General features: G+C 31.2%; 1 protein-coding gene across 3 annotated transcripts; it reads left to right on the forward strand.

The window, feature by feature from the left end:
• The first annotated feature begins 21,022 nt into the window (after positions 1-21,022).
• Positions 21,023-24,374, forward strand: LOC137818413 (E3 ubiquitin-protein ligase RMA1H1-like). Of its 3 annotated transcripts, none has more exons than XR_011082073.1 (3): positions 21,023-21,173; positions 22,809-22,951; positions 23,420-24,374. XR_011082073.1 is itself a non-coding variant. In XM_068621838.1 (3 exons), exon 3 carries the CDS (start codon positions 23,461-23,463, stop codon positions 24,184-24,186), a length of 726 nt encoding a protein of 241 aa, XP_068477939.1. In that variant the 5' UTR covers positions 21,032-21,173; positions 22,841-22,951; positions 23,420-23,460; the 3' UTR covers positions 24,187-24,374. The 3 variants fall into 3 exon arrangements, 2 of the variants coding, with proteins under 2 accessions (XP_068477939.1, XP_068477930.1); XM_068621838.1 differs by having other exon boundaries at positions 21,032-21,173; positions 22,841-22,951; XM_068621829.1 differs by lacking the exon at positions 22,809-22,951 and having other exon boundaries at positions 21,034-21,173.
• Positions 24,375-24,770: the final 396 nt, after the last annotated feature.

Raw genomic sequence — 24,770 nt, forward strand, 5'->3', positions numbered from 1 at the left:
GGTTCACTCATCAAGAGCTACGTCCAGTTCACCTCACTCCAAGGTGTAATCCACTAAAACTGATACAATCAATTACAAACACGCAGCAGTTCTTGAACCCTTCAAGAACCTCAATAATCAAGGCTGAAAAACACTATTCCAGCATACCTTGCACTCCAAGAAACCCTATCTACAGTGACTAACACTCAAAACCACTACAAGAAAGAATAAGGAAAAGATTACACCTGAAACAGTGTTGCAAGAACATAAACCAGTTGTTCTATTTGCTCCAAGACAGTACCAGCACCTTCATCTAGCACAAGGTTCTTCAAGAACAAGCTCACATGTATTTCACTTTTGAAAAACCTTTGCAAAACCTTTTCAATTCACTTTCTCACACACAAAATGTTGTATCTCTGTTAAAACTGTGATTGTTCAGCATCCCTTTACATGAGAAGGGCATTTTATTTTATAGAGAACAGTTTCCAACCACTTTAAAAAAAATAGTTATAGAGTAGTTAGCAAAACAACAGATTGATTCTGAAAAACAACAGGTTAAAAGATGATAAAGTTGTCAGCTCAGCTTAACTGAAATAACAGACTGAGTTGTACCTTTGGTACCCTAACAGAATTTCGAAAAACCTTTAACAGAGAAGAAATAAATCGATTGCTTCTCAATAAAACAGATTTATTTTTGTACTGAATCAAACCATTTAAGAAAACTTTAAAAAGCTTTTCCAAAAACATTTAACCACATCATGAGCTTGATCTTACTACCTTGATTTGGTATCTAGGATGGGTCATGCAGCAAAAGGCAACCTTGACAACACACAAGCCTAAACAACAGAATCATCTAAGACATATAGCAACCTACAAAGCAAACTAGCTAACATCTACATCAAACACACTAAGGCTAGGTAGAGATGAGCTTCATCCATCTTCAACAATCTCCCCCTGTTTGATGGAGACAAAACCCCTTTGCTTTGCATACTTTGATGATCAGAACCTGCACAGTACTAACTGCCAAAACCTGCACAACAACATTTAGAAATAAAACCAGAATATAGCAGTGTGTGAGTTTTTTGCTACCTCCCTGCAGCTTGAACCAGAACATCAACTTTTATGAGTTGTTTCTCTGTTCTTCTCCCCCTTTGGATTCATCAAACAGAATAAGGCATGGGATAAAGACATACCATAGACATTCATAACAGTTCAAACAAACAACCAGTATAGAGTTCTATTACAACCCAAAATAAAACCAACTAAAACCAGTGCAGAATAAAGACAAATAGACTAAACCCAAATTGTTCAACAAGATATAAAAGATAAAGACTATGAAATAGGATCACTTGTTGTGGTAGTAAAGCTCAGCTAGCTGCTCCTGAACTCCTTCAATTTGGTCATCCAGGTGTTGAAACCTGGCTTGAGCCATTTCATAATGTGCCTTTTGGTCATATGTGAGTATGTCCAGCCTGCTTAGAACTTATCTTTCGAACATGGATAGAGGTTCACCTCTATACACAGGTTCCTCATATGCAACCGGTGCATTTTGGCTTGTAGCAGCAACATCCTCCTTTGCAGAAGAGTGGGCTGGTGACTCATCCATGTGTTGCACACCATCAGCATTTTCTTCTTCTTCATCTGCTGGATCAGCTGCTTCATTCTCAGCTCTATTTGCAGCATTCCTTCTAAATACCCAGCTGTCATCCTCCTTTTGGAACCCCATCTTTAGGAGAGTGGAGTTATCTATTTCGCTTGCTGCCTTAATGGTGTCATTTCTCTCATTTGCAGTGTCAACTTCAAAATAATCAATTAGCTTTGACACAAAAATAGCATATGAAAAACGATAATCTGGAAGCCGTGTGGATTTGAGCATATGCTCTACCATTGTACTCACCCAATTTAACTTGAGTTGATTCATTATACAGTATAGCAGAATCAAATCCTCTTCATGGAGAGTAGCATGATTACTTCCTCTTGGAGTAAGCTGCCAAGCAATTATGTAGGCTAGGAGTCTTGGAATTAATGTCATATTTTCAGCATGAAATCTAGCTACTGGTTCAGCAGGATTCCTAACACGGCTCCTATAAAACTGCATTTTGTTAAACCCTTGAATTCCAGCAGTATTCCCTTTGCTAACCTTCATTCCTGAATACTTGATTCCTCCCACATTGCTCCATATTTCCCTTGTAATTTTCAGCTTCACTCCTTTCACATGGGAGACCAGATTTTTGCCATCTTGAACCAGATTGTTGTAGAACACTTTCACCAAGTCTGGATAGACATTTCCAGTCATTTCTAAGAAGTTTTTCAGCTTTTGATGCTTGAGCAGAGCTTTTGCTTCAGTCAAATTTTCTTCCCTTAACCATGAAAATTCCAGCACCTTGGGCACATTGACTTGCTTTTTGCTTGTCTCATGGATGAACCTAGTCATGGCTTCAGAATCTCCAGCAAACCATTTTTCCAGGATGCCTTGGCTGCTGTTGGATTGCTCTTTGGATTTCTTCTTTCTGTGTGATGAGGATGCCATGCTTGATCTGTTGTTACCTGCACTTAGTCACTTAAAGATAAATCAGCTAGTAAAAGGATTAGTAACAGTTCACATGATCACTTCAAGATAGAAATTAAGCACAGTAATCTGTTTGAACCTGGACAGCACGTAGCAGAGATGAGAAGGTGTGAGAGATAATTGATTAGTGCTAGTTTTATATAGAGCTTTAACTCAGATTTCAAAAATCACAAATTTTAAAAGGAAATCAATTTAATCAGATTTCAAGGATTGTGGGTTAAAAAAAAATCAAATCAATCTGATATGCTTCAGATTTTATTCCTGTGGTACAACAGATTCAGGTGTTGATTTGCGCAAGAATATATTGGAACTAGATTTTAGTTTGATAAATCAAATCTGTTGCACCCACACAAAATCCAATCAGTTAGGATACCCACATAATGATTGTCAAAGACCTGCTGGTTAATAACCGTAAAAGCAGTCAAGGATAAAGTGAGAGAGAGAAAAGTAAATATTTCTCTTTCCTAGTCACAGCAGTGATTCTGAAACAGAGAGAAAACACGTTAAAAAAAATAAAATAACATATTTAAAATGTTACTGCAGTGGACAATTTAAACTGATGATGCCCAATTCATTCAATAGAAAATAGAATCTATCTTTAGCAAGTGGTTTAGTGAATAGATCAACTAATTGAAATTCAGTGCCAATGAATTTTATATCACAAGTTCCATTAGCTATATGTTCTCTTAGAAAGTGATGTCTAATTTCAATATGTTTAGTTCTTGAGTGCATGACAGGATTCTTAGACAGATTTATAGCACTAGTATTATCACAATTTATAGGTATCTTGTTTAATAGAATTCCAAAGTCACTTAGTTGCTGCCTTAGCCATAAGGTTTGAGCACAACAACTTCCAGCAGCTATGTATTATGCCTTTGTTGTAGAGAGAACAACACACGCCTGTTTCTTGCAATGCCAAGAGATTAGACTTGATCCAAGCATGTGACAAGTCTCACTTGTGCTTTTCCTATCAACCTTGCAACCTGCAAAGTCAGAGTCTGAAAAACCAGTTAAATTTAAAGATACATTGTTAGGATACCATAACCCAACATCCTTAGATCCTTGTAAGTATTTCAGAATTCTCTTTGCTGCATTGTAGTGTGATTCCTTTGGATCATATTGATATCTAGCACATAAGCACATAGCAAACATAATGTCAGGCCTGCTAGCAGTTAAGTATAATAAGGAACCAATTAAACCCCTGTACTTAGATTGATCCACTGATTTTCCTGCAGAATCTTGATCCAGCTGGCAGCTTGTTGAAATAGGAGTGTTGATTGCTTTGCATTGATCCATATCAAACCTCTTAAGCAGCTCCTTGCAGTATTTTTCTTGGCTTATGAAAATTCCATCCTTGAGTTGTTTCACTTGAAGTCCAAGGAAGAAATTCATTTCTCCTAACATTGACATCTCAAACTCACTCTTCATTGTTTTTACAAAGTCTTCACACATCTCTTCATTTGTGGATCCAAAGATAATATCATCCACATAGACTTGCACAAGTATAATGTCTTCTCTTTTCTTCTTTATGAACAGGGTTTTATCATAATTGTCACGGTTATATCCTTGAGAAAGCAGAAATTCACTTAGTCTTTCATACCATTGCCTAGGTGCCTGCTTCAATCCATATAGCGCCTTCTTAAGCATGTACACATGCTCTGGATTTTTATGATCTTCGAACCCTGGAGGCTGAGATACAAACACCTCTTCATTAATGTAACCATTTAAGAATGCATTCTTGACATCCATTTGAAATAGCTTGAAACCTTGTATGCTGGAAAGTGCTAGGAGTAATCTGACAGCTTCAAGACGTGCTACTGGTGCATAGGTTTCACCAAAATCAATTCCCTCTTCTTGGTTATAACCTTTAGCAACCAGCCTTACTTTATTTCTAGTGATAGCCCCATGTTCATCCATCTTATTCCTGTACACCCACTTGGTTCCTATGATATTCATCTCATGCTTTCTTGGAACCAAAGTCCACACTTCATTGTATTCAAACTGGTTCAGTTCTTCCTGCATTGTTGTTATCCAATTGCTGTCTTGCAGTGCTTCTTCCAGACTTTTAGGCTCAATCTGTGAAACAAAGGCCACTGTTCTGCAGAAATTATTAAGTGAATTCCTTGTTGAGACTCCTTTCTCAATTTTACCAATTACATTGTCTAGTGTAAGATCCTTGGGTGTCTTCCATTCCTTAGGCAATCCTGAATTCACAGTAGATTCTTTGAGAGAATTTTGATTAGTTGCATCAAGCTCACTGGATTGATTCTTTTGCAAAATGGTTCTTAAATCATCTATACCAGGTTCATCAAATACAACATGTATAGATTCTTCTACTACAAGCAATCTTTTGTTATACACTCTATAAGCATGACCATTTATAGCATATCCAATATGTATTCCCTCATCTGATTTAGGATCAAATTTCCCGAGATTGTCTTTACCATTATTTAGAACAAAACATTTGCAGCCAAAAACCCTAAGATGACTAATGCTAGGCTTCCTACCTTTATACAATTCATAGGGAGTTTTCTTAAGAATTGGTCTAATCAAAGTTCTGTTAAGCACATAAGAAGCAATGTATACTGCATCTGCCCAAAAATATTTAGGTAAATCAGATTCATTTAACATGGTCCTAGCTAACTCCTCTAGTGACCTATTCTTCCTTTCAACTACACCATTTTGTTGGGGTGTCCTAGGAGCAGAATAACTATGTGTGATTCCATGTTTTTCACAATATCTATCAAATTTTGCATTTTGAAATTCTCCTCCATGATCACTACGAATCTGTTTTATCCTATTTTCATTTTCATTATGCAGAACCTTAGCAAGTTTCTTAAAGGCTTTATATGCATCATTTTTAGAAGTAAGAAACAAGGTCCATGTACATCTTGAAAAGTCATCAACAATCACCAAGGCATAGTAATTTCCAGCTAAGCTAACAGTCCTAGATGGTCCAAACAAGTCCATATGTAAAACATCCAAGGCTTTATTTGTAGAAACCACATCTTTAGATTTAAATGAAGTTCTTATCTGTTTTCCCTTTACACAAGCATCACACAATCTGTTATTATGAAATTTTATGTTTGGTAAACCAGAAAGTAGTTCCTTAGACTTTAGCTTATTCAAGTGATTTGTGTGAATATGAGCTAGCCCTATGCCACAGCCATGACTCATCACTTTTAGACAACAAACACTCATTTTCAGAACAGCTCTTTATAATATCTAAGAGAAAGATGTTGTTTACCCTTTTTCCAGTGAACAACACCTTACCAGAAATTTCATTTGAAATTGTACAGGTGTTAGCTTCGAAATTGACCTTGTATCCCTTGTCACACAACTGGCTAATGCTTAGAAGACTATGTTTTAGCCCTTCAACACACAGTACATTCTCAATAGTGGTTGAGTCTTTAGTACCAACATCTCCTCTTCCAAGAATTTTTCCTCTATTGTTGTCCCCATATGTGACATGCCCTTCAGCTTTGAGTTTCAGATTTATGAACTGGGTCACATCACCAGTCATGTGCTTTGAGCAGCCACTGTCCAGGTACCACTGATTTTTCCTGTTGTTTTTCTGCAAAAAAACAGATTTAGCTTATATGGTACCCCTTTTAGTCTAGGGTCCAGCATGATTAATACCTTTCCTTAGGAAGCCATTTGGCCAATCCTTTAGGAAGAAGGTACCTTCTAGCTTTACATGTTCTAGATATATGACCAGACTTCATATAGTAAAAACATGTTGCAGTATGCATTGTTTTTTAACAACTAAAAGAAGAAAAACCTGTTTTGGAAGGAACAAAAAAACTGGACAACTTTTTCACATTGCTTTTCATTTCAGAATTATATCCTAGACCATTTTTATTAAGAACAGCATTCTGTGAACCTAATAAAGTTTCAAGATTTTCTCTTCCTTTGGTGAAATTTGAAAGTGTTTTTAACAAATATTCAACCTGTTTTTCCAGCTTCTTACAATTATCACAGGTTTTTATTGATGCATGCAAACAAGTTAATTCAAGGCTAACCAATTCAGTTTTAGCTTTGTGCAGTTCTTCTTCAAGAGCTTTGACCTTAGGTTCAAGTACCCTATTTACTCTATTCAATTTGTTGCAAATTACAGCTAATCTGTTTGCTTCATCATGTGTTTCCTTAAATGCAATTAACAACTAACCATAATTTTCAGAATCAGTAGAAAAATCACTTACTGAATCAGAGTTAGATTCTTCATCATTCACCATAAAGCACAAATTTGCTTCCTCACTTTCAGTTGAGGAATTACTAGATGAGGATACATCATTTTCTTCCCATGAGATGTATGCTCTTTTGCCTTTGCTTCTTTCACTCTTCTTGCTTGCTGATTTTTCTTTGTTTTGATTGTTTGGACAATCAACCTTTATATGACCTAGTTTACCACATCCAAAACAAGTGTAATTGGAAGAATTTGAATCATTGGGTTTAAAGTACCTCTTTCTTTGTTGAGTTTTGTCACGGTTTTTCTTTTTGAGAAACCTGCTGAATTTTCTGGTGAGCAGACTCAAAGTCTCATCATGTTCAGAATCATCTTCTTCCTCACTTGTATCATGTTCCATGGTAGTTTTCAGGGCAATTCCTTTGGCTTTCTTCTCCACAGTTTCTTGGTCTTTCAATCTTTTCAGCTCTATTTCATGCTCCATCAGCTTTCCAAAAAGTGCAGCAATGGACATCTTGGATAAATCTCTGGATTCTGAGATTGTTGTTACCTTAGGCTGCCAGCTCCTATCAAGGCATTTCAGCACCTTTATGTTGAGCTCTTTCTTGTCAAAGACTTTACCAAGACCAGTGAGGTGATTTACAATATGTGTAAATCGTTTCTACACATCTGCAATACTTTCTTCTGATTGCATTCTGAACAATTCGTATTCTTGAATTAGTGAGTGCTTCCTTGCCTGATTCACATCATCAGTCCCTTCATGAGTTACCTCTAGTACCTCCCACATCTCCTTAGCTGAGTTGCATTGAGAGACTCTAAAGAACTCATCCATATTCAGTGTAGAGGTGATGATATTCTTGGCTAAGGAGTCATATTGGGCCTTCTTCTTCTCGGTTTCACTCCATTCAGAGCAAGGCTTCTTTATTGTTTCTTCTTTGACAACCTGCATAGGTATGAAAGGTCCACTGACCACTGCATCCCAGATTCCCATGTCAATAGACTCCATAAAGATTTTCATCCTGATTTTCCAGAAAGCATAGTTAACACCACCAAACATAGGAGGTCTATTAATAGACGCACCTTCAGCAAAAGGCATTTTAAACTCAGACATCATGCATACACTAGAGCAAAATACAAGCCCTAGCTCTTGATACCAATTGTTAGAGTTAAGCAGTGTCTAAGATCAAGAGGGGAGGGGTGAATTGAGCTTATCAAATTTTCGCAAAACAATCTAATTTACTATGTAACAGAGGTGAAAAGAACAGATTGATATTAAATGGAACATATTGTTTTTACAGATGAATCTAGTTCAATTAAAACAAGATCAGCACAGTTTAGATCAACCAGCAGCAATACCAGAACCAAATTGATTAACTTTCTCAGTTTATAAAGTTGCAGTTTAAAGTACAAGATTAATCAATTTTTACTTAACATAATCCATCTAGAGTAATGAACCAAATGTCACAGTTTAGTTAAAGGAACCAGTTCACCCTTCTTATCCTATTACAGATTCACACAGCAGCTTGATTTATGATTAGAGGATTGATTAACAAGTTAGAACGGCATATTTAACCATGTCCAGAATTAACAGATTTAGTTTCAATATAACAGATTCCTTTCTTGACAGATTATGTGAAATTACATAATTAAGAGTAGGGATGAGAAAAGAAACACACGAGAATTTTTATACTGGTTCACTCATCAAGAGCTACGTCCAGTTCACCTCACTCCAAGGTGTAATCCACTAAAACTGATACAATCAATTACAAACACACAGCAGTTCTTGAACCCTTCAAGAACCTCAACAATCAAGGCTGAAAAACACTATTCCAGCATACCTTGCACTCCAAGAAACCCTATCTACAGTGACTAACACTCAAAACCACTACAAGAAAGAATAGGGAAAAGATTACACCTGAAACAGTGTTGCAAGAACATAAACCAGTTGTTCTATTTGCTCCAAGACAGTACCAGCACCTTCATCCAGCACAAGGTTCTTCAAGAACAAGCTCACATGTATTTTCACTTTTGAAAAACCTTTGCAAAACCTTTTCAATTCACTTTCTCACACACAAAATGTTCTATCTCTGTTAAAATTGTGATTGTTCAGCATCCCTTTACATGAGAAGGGCATTTTATTTTATAGAGAACAGTTTCCAACCACTTAAAAAAAACAGTTATAGAGCAGTTAGCAAAACAATAGATTGATTATGAAAAACAACAGGTTAAAAGATGATAAAGTTGCCAGCTCAGCTTAACTGAAATAACAGACTGAGTTGTACCTTTGGTGCCCTAACAAAATTTCGAAAAACCTTTAACAGAGAAGAAATAAACCGATTACTTTTGAATAAAACAGATTTATTTTTGTACTGAATCAAACCATTTAAGAAAACTTTAAAAAGCTTTTCCAAAAACATTTAACCACATCATGAGCTTGATCTTACTACCTTAATTTGGTATCTAGGATGGGTCATGCAGCAAAAGGCAACCTTGACAACACACAAGCCTAAACAACAGAATCATCTAAGACATATAGCAACCTACAAAGCAAACTAGCTAACATCTACATCAAACACACTAAGGCTAGGTAGAGATGAGCTTCATCCATCTTCAACAACTAGGACATTGAGTGTGTCTTCTCAATCTACCTACTGCATAAGCAATATCTGGTACAGAAAATCTCATTAAATGCAATAAGCTCCCAATTATCTAGGCATACTGAGTTTGAGAAATAGATTATCCTCTATTCTTCTTTAATTTAGAGTTAGCATCATAAGGGGTACTCACTGACTTAAAGTCTTTGTAACCAAACTTCTTAAGAAGTTTCTCATTGTATTTTTCTTGGGATAATAATATATTATCTCCCTTCCTTATGATTTTAACTCCTAGAATTATACTTGCTTCCCCTATGTCTTTCATCTCAAACTTTGATCCAAGAAACAATTTTGTTTTAAAAACTATATCATTTGCATGTACAAAAAATTAGCATGTCATCCACATACAAACATATAATGACATATTCACCATTTTCAGATCTAGAATACACACATTTATCAGCATCATTGGTAGAAAAACCCTCACAAAGTAAAACATTATCAAGTTTTTCATGCCATTGTTTTGGTGCTTGTTTAAGCCATACAAAGATTTTAAAAGTTTGCATACTTTTTCCTTTTGACCTGGAACTACACATCCTTCAGGTTGAATCATATAAATTTCCTCTTCTAGTTCACCATTCAGAAAGGCTATTTTAACATCCATTTGGTGAATTACTAACTTATGGATAGATGTTAAGGCTAACAACACATGGATAGAGAAAATCCTAGTAACAGGGGCAAAAGTATCAAAGTAATCTATGTTATGTTTGTTAGTAAAACCTTTAGCAACTAATCTTGCCTTATATTTCTCTATGGATCCATCAGGATGGTACTTCTTCTTAAAGATCCACTTACAACCAATGAGTTTTGCTCCTTTAGGAAGATCTACTAAGGTCCACGTATTATTTTTCTTAATTGAATCAAGCTCAGTTTTATTGGCCTTATCCCAATGTTTAGCATCAGGAGCACTAGTAGCTTCTAAAAAAGTTATTGGATCATTCTCAACTAGATAAGTGTAAAAGTCATCTCCAAATGATGTTTCCTTTCTCTGTCTTTTACTTCTCCTAACATCCTCACTCAAGGAATCACTAACACTATCTATAGGTTGTTCAGATGTACCAATACTCTTTAGAGGAAAGATGTGTTCAAAGAACTCAACGTTTTTCGTCTCTACTATAGTGTTACGTTCAATTATATCACTATTAAGAACTAAATCTATAGGCAACACTATGTTCTGCATATCGTAAGAACATACAATCAGATGTTTTAAAGCCTATTTTCCTTTTCTTAGGATCAGGTAACATCACTTTAGCTAAACACCCTCACACTCTTAGGTATTTCATATTAGGTTGATAACCTTTCCACAACTCATAGGGTGTTTTATCAGTTTTCCTATGTGGTATCCTATTTTGCAAAAAACACGCAGTAAGCAGAGATTCACCCCCATAAATTATAAGGAGCATTAGAACTAATAAGCATGACATTCATCATTTCTTTAAGAGTCCTATTTTTCCTTTCACCACCTCTATCTGATCTAATTATTTTAATTTTCTTATTCAATTGATTTTCTACTTCTACTTTATAAGTTAAAAACATGCTTCATCCTTATGTTTAATTAAATACACTGTGTATCTAGAAAAATCATCTTTACCACCTCTAGACATGGTTTGTTTTAAATCAACAAGGTCGGTATGAATTAAATCAAGAAGTTCAATTTGACGTTTTATAGAATGACATGTTTTCTTCATTATTTTAGATTCTACGCATACATCACATTTACTATTTTGTTTATCATGCATGATTAATCTTAGTCGTTGCAATTTCATAACATACGAAGAATTCACATGTCCTAATCTAGCATGTCATATATCATACGAATCAACAATATAAGCAGAAGATTCAGATTCATTAATAACTTCAGAAATGTTCAATACAAAAAGACCTTGATCACAATATCCCTTTCTCATAAAAACATTGGTTTTTGTCATAACAATCTTGTCATATTCAAATGACACTTTAACCCCAACTTTGCTTAGCAATGCCACAGAGATCAAATTAACTCTAATTGATGGCACATGTAGCATATCACTCAAAGCCAGAGTTTTACCAGATGTGAGCTTCAGAAGAACTTTTCCTTCTCCTAGGACAGGAGTTTTCATGGAGTCACCGAGATAAACTTGTTCTTCTCCATCCCCCACACTTGTGTAGGAGGTAAACACATTTCTGTTTGCACAGATGTGTCTGGTAGCCCAATAGTCTACCACTCATTTGCTCACATTTGTCACAAGATTTACTTGTGAAACGACTGCCACAATTGTATCTTCCCCTTCGGCTAGATTTGCCTTAGGAGGATAGTCGTTTTTGGCCCTACGTCTGCACTGAGGTGCATGATGACCTGGCTTTCCACAGACAAAGCAATTACCTTTTTTCTTGAAAGTAAGGTTAGTTCCATTGGGACAAGAGAATTTATTATTATATTTCTTTTTGTGATTAGATTTTTTCTCGTACCTTTTTGGAGCTGGTTTGTCTTCTACCACGTTTGTTTTGGCAGACAAAGTTTTGGCCTTTACAGCAGCACACTCCTTCTTCTTTGTGTCTTCAATGATGATGTGAGTGATCAGATCTGATAGTGACATTTGTTTGTGTCTGTGCTTCAGTTATTTTTGTAATCCGTCCAAGATTGCAGAAGCTTTTCGATCAAGAGTTCAGACACGAATTCATCCTGCAAGGCTATGTTTTCAGCTTTGATATCTTAAAGCAGCTTGTGATATTCGTTTATCTAGATTTTGATGTGTTTGTCTTCGATCATCTCCCAGCGGTAGTAGTTTGCAATTACAAACCTTTGTCTGACGATGTCTTCGGCAATATATTTGAGGATAAGAGAATCCCAAATATCTTTTGCATTCTTATAAGAAGCATAAACACGAACAAATCGTTAGATAACACACTGAGTAAGGTGTGACGACATACCTTATTTGCATGGATCCAATCATCAAGTTGTTTCGCAGCCGTGGTAGAGTCGGGTTTAGAAGTTGTAAGTGCAAGAACAACTCCATACATGTCCAATAGGGTGGACACACGTTCTTGCCAACGTCGGAAATTTTGATCGGTGAAGACTTCAATTTTCGAGACATCTGGAATGGTTTCGCAAAAATGGTTTGCGTTGCGAAAATCGTGTTTGACATTTCCGAAGCAGCGTTGTTGGTCTTGTCCGTTGTGTCAGACGTAAGTCCTTACAATTGTAGTAGTGAGGCTTTAAACACGAACAAAAATGATTTTCCGAGACGTGAGTAATCATTGTCCGTAAGGACTTAGCCGCAGTGTATTGTGTAAGTCCCCCAAGATACAGCAGTAACTTTCCAGAAATGTCCGAGGATCAAAACTAGCAAGTTACTCTTAAAAGAATAAGAATCCAATAAACCTAGAAATATTATAAATTAAAAAGAATAAAAGTGAAGAGGAAAGGAGGAGTGCACGGTGAGTGCTGTGAGGAAGATGAAGAGTAGAAGGATGCGCAATAAGCCAGTGTGTTTGAGCATTCTCGTGCTTCTTATTTATAGGTAAGGAGAGAAGCTCAAAACCCACGAAAAAGGAGAGATGGAGAATGCTATTCCGGCGGTTCAGGGGTAACTTCGGAGACGCGCCAGAAATGGTGGAAGACCACCACAACAGAAGAAAGACCATGAAATAGGTCTTGCAACGTTCCAAAAAGTCCCTTTCAAACTTAAAGGCACGAACTTGAAACAGAAAACGAGTGGAGAAATGGATCGCCGAAAAAACATAAGAGATCCCGCAGTGTCCGTCGATCTGCAACGACTCTGAGGAACGTGCACTGCAACGACTCTGAGGAACGTGCACTGCAACAGCTCGCTTTCTTTTTCAATATATAAATAACGTAGATTTACGACAAAAACACTACAAGAAAATTTGGAATTACATACAACCAAAATCCGTATGTAATGTAAAAAAAATTATTTTTAATTTTTTCATTATTACTAATTATTATTTATATTATTAAAAAAACTCAAGTCCTTCCAGTGACCATGGAAACATTAACCACTAAATCAGACAAGTTCTTTGGTCATATTATCATTTTTATTATACTTATTATTATTAATATAATTTATACATATTAATATAATAATTATTAATAATAATAAAATAATAAACTATATTCATAATATTAATATTATTATTATTATTCATATTATTAGTATTAATATTATATTCATATTATTAATATTATATTCATATTGTTAATATTATTAATAATAATAAGTATAAAAAAAATCATAATAATATTAAAGAATTTGCTTGGTGCAGTGGTTAATCCTGTTTACATATGAAATTTAATCCGTACGTAATTCGCGTTTTTCTTTGTAGTGAAACTACAACCCTAAATAAATGACTTAATAGAGGTTTTAACTCTGGATAATGTAAAAATAAATTCTGTTAAAACCATTTTCTTTGTGGTGAGATAATACTAATAATTTTATTAGTAAAAATAATAATATTAATGATAATAAAAATAATATTATAGTTATTAATGTTATTTTTATTATTATAAATATTATTAACAATAATAATAAGAATAACATTATTATTAATAATTATAATATTATTATTATTATTATCTTTAATAATAATATTTTAACAAAGTTTATTTAATGGTAGGTCTGAGGCGATTCTTCCCAATACCACGATTATCAACGAATTTTAACGTGTTGGTAATTTGTGGTTCATTTTTTATTAACCATAAATAATGTAGTTAAATGCAAATTTTGTTTAGGGAATGTTGAAACTCAAATATATTCGAATTGGCATTTCTAACAGTGCTTAAGTTGCTAGTATCAATTTGACGGTCCTTCCTTTACTCTTAACAAGATCTCTCTTCCCTGCTTCTCATATTTTCACCACCACCTTCCACTTTTTTAAACCCTTTCTTCTTACCACATCATGTTCCGTGCTGTCGTTTCCAATTGTTTGGACAAATATAGAATAAAAAACACAAACCCCACAAATAATTATCACATTCTATTTTTTTCCATTGGGACGGATAAGAATGACACGCAATATTTTCATTCACAAAAAAATATCAAACATATTGTCGTTATCTGCTCTCCTAATACAAAACATTAGGAAGATGTTGCAGAGGTTCATGAGTTTGGTCTTATCATAACTTGTACACAATAACTTTTCTGTGACAACTAAAGTATCCAACTTCAAAAATTATGTGCTTCATTTTTTATTGTTTCGGTTACATATTCTTAATATTATTTTATTTACTTTTAGTTGCCATTTGTAAACTTTATTGTCCAACTAATAAACTGCTCTCTTTTTAAATCTAAATCTTAGAAATCATATTTTTCAATTCAGGAAATTATCTGCTGTGAAAAAGAGTAGGAAAAGTTGTACCTTTAAATTTGTGTACTCAGCATTAATAATTTTAAATTTTTTATTGGTATGTATTATTGATTGTGTTATCATTAGATATTTTTATGTATTATTTTATCACTTTTATAATTTATAATTCATATGATTTTAATATTTTTTTACAACATGTTTACTTATTTATTTGTATTAAATAATAAATTATTAATCTTTCAGTAAATCTGAATTTTATAAGATATTTAAATTCGGAATTAAAAAAATTACAAAGGTCTTATTCAATTTTTTTTAATAAATACACTCAAAAACGTGTAATTATGCGGGACAAGTTACACCAATTAAATCATAAAGTTTATAAGCGGCAACTCATTATGTGGTCGTTTTAGCAAGTCTAGGACAAATTAAAACAGATGGACTCATCCACATTACCACTACAATAAAATCAATTATATTTAAAGATATTTATTATAGATTTTAATTATAAAAAATTATATATTCAAAATCTTGATTTATTATGAATTTTTTAATTATTTTTAAATAAGTATTTATCCAAGCACAAACTAAAATGTTAACTAAATATATGTTTAGTTTCTTTATACATGTAAAAGGTTGTCAAATTTTATGGATGAAAATTTAGTAAAAATTCTTTTACATTAAAAGAAAAATCTTTGACATTTAAATTAATAAAAATTGTAAATATCTGAATGAGTGAATAGTAAATGAAAATATTGAAATCATAAAAGTATTCTAGATTTTTACCTATAATATCTTAATAATTAATACTTATTATTAAATATTAATCCGGTTCTAACGATTTGAGGTAGTTAATTTTCAGTATCTCCTGTATACAAGACTTTAATTCTCACTATCTATCGCGGTGGCGAGTTCAACAAATCTGATACTTATTGAAACTAAAACTAAGTAAGACACTAATATCACATGGACACTCATATGGATATGGATATTGAGATATGTATAATTTTTAAAATATACGATATGAGACATAAATTTATATATTACATAATTTTGAATTATATAAATTAATAATAAAGATTTATCTGCATAAGTATATTTTACATTTTGTTTAGAGCAGAAAGATTTTTTCATTACTGGTTCAAAAAGATATGTTCTTTATTTTTATAATCATAATAAAAATTTATACATTAAGTTTCAGTTTTTAAAAAATTAATACATTTATTCTTTTTAAAATTGTGTGAGAACTATGTTAGAATTGTCAGAAATCTAATAAATATTTCTTGAATTTGACACTTGACTTATACGTATCATACAAGTGTCGGTGTCTGATACGTGTGTTCGACACGAACACGCTATTTAAGATAAGTGTCTGAGTCTCATAAATTAGTACATTAATCTTTAAATTTTTTTGAATATATGTATTTATAATCTATGATACAAATCTAAATTAACATTATTTTTATTAAATATTAAGTCCATAGTTGACTAGCGTAAAAATGGATTCAAATTTCTTAAATAATTTCAAACTCCATTTTTTAGAAAAAAAAAAAAGACAAGGTTAAGAGCAACACCGATCAAATTTTTCAACAAAAAATAGTTATTGACAAAGCTAAAAAAATACCAGGGGTCTGGACAAAAATTAAGAACTAAAAATTATATTTTAACAGAAAAGCATTTCAAGAATTAAAAATACATTTTATACTTAAAATAAATAACCAACAACCAAGTTAATTGCATTTTATGAAATTAATATATAATATAATTAATAATTAACTTTATACAAATGCCTACATTTGGCCATATGCTTTCCTCTAAGGTCAATATTGACAACTTTATTAAAGGGATTTAGCATAAGTTCCATACTTTGATTCATTTAGTTATTTAATATGGATATTGTAAAATATTATATATTTATATGGATAAAATAAATGAGCATATATCTTTACACTTGCTCCCACCAAGCTAAGTAAAATTAGAAAAAGGTGATTCTTATTACTTTATAGAATATGTATAGTTTACAGCAATATGGTTGTTACTTGTCTTTGCTTTGGAAAGATGAAAGGTTTCACTGTTACTTTTCTTCAGGGAACATGTTAGTTCGAACAAAAAAAAAAAAAATATATATATATATATATATATATATATATATATATATATGGTTGTTACTTGTGCCATTTGTTGTGAAGTTCAAAATTGAAAGAGTTAATGATTCATTGGTTAACATTTTGATATGAGATAGGATGAAATGGTGTTATAAAATAAGACACTACTACTTAAATATAAATATTGAACTGATGTGTGTATAAAAGACAAATATTAAATTAATGATGAGAAGACACGAGTAATGAGCCATTACCCATCACTAGGTATTTGTCATACATCACAATGTTTTTGTTTCTCCCTTTTATTCAATCTCTACCACATTTCAAAACTTATCCAATGAATTTGTTAGTGTTTTGTTTGGGAAATTGAAATCAAGATTTTATTTAGTATTATTTAATAATAATACATAGAATCTGTTGATTTTTCTTATTTAGAAAAATCTTAAGAATAATATTTTTATATGAAGTTTCATTTTTTAAACAAATGTAGACATAAAACTTATGCAATGTATAAATCAAATTTTAATAAGAAACGGGAAGGAAATAAAATGTTACGAAAATATTATATTTTGATGAAGTAAATCTATTTAAAGTCCGATTTTATTGAACGCTTAAAATATTATACAGATTTATAAGGTTTTGAAAATATTAATTTTCTTTCTAAAACTTTCTCATTCTTTGAAACCTATTCTTTAATATGTTATTTCTAATCCAGGTTGTCCATGAGTCTTTTGGAATATTATGGACTCACCTCAAATTTCTTAATTTTTTCTCACTAGATTTTTCTCTAAAAAAAAATACTATCTATACATATTAAGATACTTACAATATTCTTTACATTTTCTTTTCTCTAAAGAAGGTAAATTATGATAATCATTTAACTTAATTTACTTTTTTTTTAAATATAATTTTTTTATTTTTTTTAAAGGGATATATTGTAAAAAATTTACCACCAATAAATTATCAGAGTCACATTAGTTCTACAAGAGATTCTCATTTTTTAACTTTTTAAAGGGGATACAATATGTTTATAATAAATCTTTCTGTGTTATTCAACTTTCTCTTCTTTCTTCTTTATTCAATGTGAGAATTTTCATTACTTAAATTATTAAAAAAAATACTACTAATTACGTCAATTAATTTTTCTTTATCAAATTTCGTATTAATACAATTTTTAGAATAACCATTATTTTCTTGTTACATATTTTACCTCATATCTTATTCACTATTTATCTCATCACTATGTTATTTGAGTTCAAAATTTTGTCTAAATTTTTTTCATAAAATCTATGTTTCAGTTCATATTTCTATATTATTATTCTTTTGTGAGAAACTAAAACAGTAATTATTAATAATAATTATTATTGATTGAATAATTAATTGTTTTCTTTTTTTTTTATTTTTAATTTTCGGACTTTATTCTCGGTTGAGTGTAACTTTAAATTTTTTTTTCAACATTTAAGTGAATATTTTGTATTTAACTACTATCAATACTATAATAATATATATATATATCTTAGTTATTACACTTATTTATAATATTTAATGAATCATTCAAATATTAAACCTATATAATATATAAGATATGTCACAATTAAAATTTATATTATCTAATTTTTATATGTTAATATGCGTGACCATATCATTTGGTCGGTACTAAATATAAATATGCGACGTAATCATTCAACTCTAATAATACATTTATAAATTAACATATATGGATATTTATTTTATAAAAACTTGTATGTTAAATATTATTATGTAATTTTTTATATGGATATTTGTTCATAAAATATATTTTTTGAAATTATTTTCACAATTTCAATTTGAAATACCAAATTAAGATTTCTATATATATATATATATGTTGCGTCAACACACAGCTGTGCTACATAAGTACAACATTAAAATGTTTTCTTAAAAATATTGTCAGGAATTAATAAAATACTATCAGCAATTAAGGAAGGCGACACTTTTGTCTATATAGGAAGTGAAACCAATTGTCAATATTTTTAACAACTTTTTTTTATTGAAAAAATATCTTTCCTCCAATAATGATAAGTGTACACAAAATAAATTTTATAAAATAATGGACATGTAGAACTGAACTGAATATAACTAGTTATATATAGTGCATATATTATTATAAATGTTAATCACTTGAAAACACATTACTATAACACTAGTTGAGTGAGATTACATAAAGATTTCTTTAATAAATTATATAATTATAACTAGTTTAGTAATATTATAATTATATAAAAAAAATTCATTAAAAAAATACAAAATAATAAAATATTTATAAAAAATAATTATAAAATATTTTAACTTTATTAATTATTATAATTATAATTATATAGTAAAAACACTTATAATTTCATGGATAGTCTTTTTAAATTATAAAAACTAGAATGCTGATTAATGAATGCGAAATGTAGACTAATATATACATAATAAAACAGTTGGAAAATTTAATTTCATTATTAAGTGTAATACATGTACTATTCATTCGTCATTAATATATTGTTTTATGACATGAACATATGAAAAGATTGTATTATATTATTGAGAGAAAATTTTGTCAAAAATAACTGTAATTTAAGTATTATAACTATAGTGCTATAAATAAAATTACTTGATAGTAGTTAAAAAAAAGTCATGTAAAGAAAATAATCTATTTATTTTTATTTTAAATTATAATATGTATATAATGATTAAAAGTTGTTAGGAAAAGACGTTAGTTGGAGCCACATCAGCAAGGTTATCCATTCCCATTAAAAATTATCATTCGAAGTGGCACGTGACATAAGATTATCTATAATTTTTAATTGGTATATTTTAATTTTTTAAACTTATTAATTAAAATTTAATTCTAAATGCATGCACACTTAAGAATTTGTCCGAAGAACAACATTTGAATGATTTCACATTACATAAGATTATCTATAAAAAAAATTTAATTGGTATATTTTAATTTTTTAAAAACTTATTAATCAAAATTTAGTTCTAAATGCATGCACACTTGAGAGAGGAACAACATTTTAATGATTTCTACTTGATTACTTGTTTACTTTTTTTTTATAATGAAATAAAGATATGCTACTTTAGTAGATACATTGGGAACGTCATGAATAATTGCCCCCACCCAAATATTATTATGGTATATACTATTTTATTTTCTATTATTACAGATTTTTTGAACTTATTAGATGTTATATTAATTTAGTTTCTGGTCATATATGATTATGGTTGGTTAAAAAAAAGTACTAATAAAAATTAAATACAGATTCAAGAATGTAAAATGCAGATTATGGTTGGTTGTTTCAATTTAAGTAGAATTTGATGTTTCAAGAATAAAATTGTTTATATTTCAATTGTAATTTCAATAAGAGTATTTCTAGAACACTAAAATAAATATAAAAAGACAAAGAATTAAGTAGGAAAAAAATAAATAAAAGGAATTCTTTTTTAATTTTTTTTAACATAATTGTTTTCTGATTTTAACCTTATTTTATATATCTTATTTATTAGTTTAATTGAGTATTTTGTCATTTTATATAAATTATTTAAAAATAAAATTATTTTTAAATTTTTTAAATTAATAGTTTTTACATGCAAACTAACTAAACACTATTCTCTCAATTCTTTATTACAAGGCAACAAAAGAAAGAGAACATATGCTCATCCTCACTCAGTCTTTACCAAATTCAGGTATCAAATAAAATAACTTTCATTTCCAATTATTCTATCTCTGCACTCCATTTCAAATAACATTATTCTTTGATAAAACCATCATTTTTTCTATCACCATCAAGTGAATCCTAACCTTAACGTGAGCATCATCACACTCTTCAATCCTAATACCACCAATAGAAGATAAGAAAAAGTTTTAAAAAAAAAACAAAACTCAAACCATAGAAAAGAAAAAAGTTTGATTAATCAATTAATTATTTTTTTACATCATATTATTATTTTTTTCAATTTTTGATTCATTCAAAATGATAAATTTCTATCATTATGAAAAGTTAAAAAAAATAAAAAAATAATACACAAACACTATATCCTATCGCATTGATAATGATTTTACATGATAAAAAAAACTCCTCATATTTATATTTTATCATTATTTTCTTATCATAAGGTTTATTATATTTATTTATTTTATTCCGCGTATATCATACCGTAGTCACCATTAAAGATATAATTATTCTATTATAAAATCCTATTATGGGCGAATCCTTCTTTCCATCTTACCTCAACTTCATCATCATTGTTCTTCCTCCTTCCTTCTGCTCTCTGTCCTTCAACCCACCCACCTTCCAACACCTTGCAATTTTAATTGTTCTCTGCAAGCACAAACTTCCCTTCTCTACTTATCTGTAAGTATTCGAATTCCTCTCTTTCTCTCATTTTTTCTTTCTGCATACTATATGAAAACATGGGTCATGCACTTTCGTTTTTATCTTCCTTTACTCACCTTATTTATATGTTCGTAGCCTCTTGTGTTCATCTGGGTGTTGAAATTTTCTATCAAAAATCTTTTTTTCTTATTTTATTTTTTAATTTTGTTATTGTGTGGGAACTGTTTGGTCTTCAATGGATGCGCTTTAACTTTACCCAAGGAAACTTATGAAGTAACTGCTGTCAATACTCTGCGTTAATGATTGAGATCCTGATTTCTATGTTTCTTATAGATGGAAACAGACACCACTGTTTCTTGCTTTTTTATGTTCAACACGCGCCACTGTACTCTACTGTTCATTGATGGCTGAATTTGTTTTCTCTCAGGACAGATCTAGAGAGAAATTTGTTTATGGTGTGTTTGATTTCTATTTTTTGAAAACTGATTTTTGTTCTTAAACAAAATTGATGTAGTATGAACTTGTTTCAGAAAATAGTTTTTAAAACCAGAAAGTGGAAAGGAAATCGATAGGAATTTTCTTGTTCCTGCAAGAAGTAATTTGGTGATGGATGGTGGATATCTGAAGCTTTTTTTTTCCTTCAGAGTACATGATGTGCATGATGCAGGACATCTATGACAATTTGGACATTAGTTTCTCTGTCTTTTCAACCTTTCTTTAGCTCTGAGAGATATTTTGCTATTAATTTGCTTGTTTCAATTGGAAGAACCTTTTCCTTGAGCCCAATAATAATTATCTCTCGTATAATGTAATTAGTATAATAAGTAAATTGCATTGACTATAAGCGAAAGTTAGGTCAATTGGAAGAGAACTAGTCTCTGATTATGCAATGAATTAAGGATTGAGTTTCAGTTCATAAAGATATTTATATAATATATTTAGTGTCTAACAGGATATGAACATATCCTCTTGGAAAGAGAATAATATCTGTGGGGGAAAAAGTAAATTTCATTCACTAGATTCTGGCTAGCTTATTTCTTGAAATTAGTTTGTTTAATTAAGTAGTTTGATGAGTTCTTCCTGCAATTGTTTTAATCTGTAAAATATAGAAAAAATATGTTTCATGTTTGTAGGTCTAATTGTCATTTTCCTTGCAATTATTGACCACAGGTGATTGTAGACTTGTAAATCTTTATTACCATTACATTTTTTTTTCCAGGAAGAGATTAAGTGGGGTTATTTTTAACGGATTTGGATAATGTGATATGGTTTGATGGAGAGAGAAATGCAAATTTTGACAAATATAATTATGGGTGCAGTATAACCAATCATGATGAGTTCTTATTTGTTACAAATAGAATAAAAGTTGTGTGCTTCTTTCTCCGACATAACCATGCTATGTTATTTAATCTCACAAGAAAATCCAAATCCATTTTCATCAACTTTGAAGAAATAAAATAGAATAATTATAGTCGCATACCACAGACTTTGTATTCAAAGTAGGGCCTGTGATGATAAAGTATTCTCCATTTTTCCTATTATATATATTTTTTCCATGATAAAGTCTACTTAAATGTGGCCGGAATAGTTGGTTCTTCCAAAATTTGGCATTTGAGACAGTTAAAATATTTTTATATAAATTTTACTTTTCAGAAAATTATTCTTTAAACATAAACTTTTGGTAGCTAGGAGTGGTTGTCATCCATAACTTGAACTATCAACTGTAGCCAAAGTGGACCACATCCTCACCAACCAAGTAATGCCCTGATGAAAATAATCGTCACCCCTTATAAAAGGTAGATTCCAAATTTCTGTGAATGGTGTTGCTGCTCTAGTATTATCCTGTAAACCTTTTGATTTGACCTCAAGACTTTTTTTTTTACATATACCAGTTATTTTTTCCAACTTAAAACTAAAATTGCTAACCAAGTGACCATAATTCTCCTAATCTATAGATGATGAACACACTGCATTTCATTTAGTTGGTTGATATATATCTCACTTAATTTTTGTCTTTTTTATTTACATATTCCACATTCATTGATTTTTAGAAACAGTTAGTATATGTTAGATATGGGGAAATTTGGAAATAATTGAACATTGTACTATTAAAGGTTGACATTTCTTATTTCAACCTTTAATTTTGAGTGCTTTTTAAAATTTAAACCGTCTGATCATAACAAAACTTCATCTGTGAAAACTATGGACCAATATCTAATAACATGAGGCACTCAACTCATACATGATGTGGTTGTGCATTTCAGGTTCAGGTACCTGTAAGAGTAAATATTGTAAAAGGGGAAAAATGGCCTTAGATAACTTGGAGGAGACTGTGCCCCAAAACGAAAAGTGGAAATCATCCAATGAAGTCATTGCAGATTCTGATATAAACGCCTCTAGTGGCTTTGACTGCAACATCTGCCTTGAGTGTGTGCAAGATCCAGTGGTCACACTTTGTGGTCATCTTTATTGCTGGCCCTGCATATACAAATGGCTTCATTATTTTCAACGTACCTCTATAGACAGTGAAGAGCAACAGAATCCACAATGTCCAGTATGCAAAGCAGAAGTTTCTCAATCCTCCCTTGTTCCATTATATGGTCGTGGCCTAACAACCAGACCTTCTAAGGGGAAGGCACATCAAGTTGGGACTGTCATACCACAGAGACCTTATGGTCCGAGATCATTGAATACTAGCAGTGTTTCCCAACCTATTTCTCAAAGTTATCATCATCCCTATAGTAATCCTTATTATACTCAGCAATTTAACTCAGTTCCAAGCGGTTATACCTCACCAATGCTTAGAACAAGTGGTTCACTAGACAACTCATTTGGAATCTTTGGGGAAATGATATATGCAAGGGTGTTTGGTAACCAGGTGACAAACATGCATCCATATGCTAATTCGTACAATCTTTCAGGGATCAGTAACCCAAGGATGAGAAGACATTTAATGCACGTTGATAAATCACTCAGCAGAATAAGTTGTTTCCTCCTATGCTGCCTAGTTTTGTGTCTCCTCTTATTCTGACTGACACTTCATTTATATCTTTAGTTATAGCACATCCTTGCATTGAATACAATAGCCCATTGGTCCATATGTATTCTATGTTAGAGAAGTTTCAAATTAATGCTGAGTTATGTGTAATTACTTACTACCATTCTCTCTAGGAGTTATATATGAAATGAATAATGATATTCTTACATGATTTATCTTTACCTTCTTGTACAACATTTTGTATTGTTTGTGCATATCTCTTCATCACATTGTTGACTTCTATCTTTTGTTATCCCATTTTGTTCCTAACTGTAACATTTTTCATAAGAGTTTTGCGGCAGTAGAATTATACACTAGAGAAACAAAGGATTATAATTTGATGATATTTTACATTGACTACACCAGCTCAATCCACTGAGTTGCAAATAGAAAATAAATTGAATACACCCTGCAGCTTGGAATCATACCTTGGCGAGTAAGTATATTACTTTGAAACTGTAAAATTTGTCTAACATAAGCCTTGGACCCTACACAATTTATTACTAGATTTGCATCTTTGAGAAAACCCGAATTGAACTACTTTATATAAATGATTTGGTTAAATTGGTTCAGTTTTC

This window comes from Phaseolus vulgaris, chromosome 11, assembly GCF_000499845.2.
Source record: "Phaseolus vulgaris cultivar G19833 chromosome 11, P. vulgaris v2.0, whole genome shotgun sequence".
NCBI lineage: Eukaryota > Viridiplantae > Streptophyta > Magnoliopsida > Fabales > Fabaceae > Phaseolus > Phaseolus vulgaris.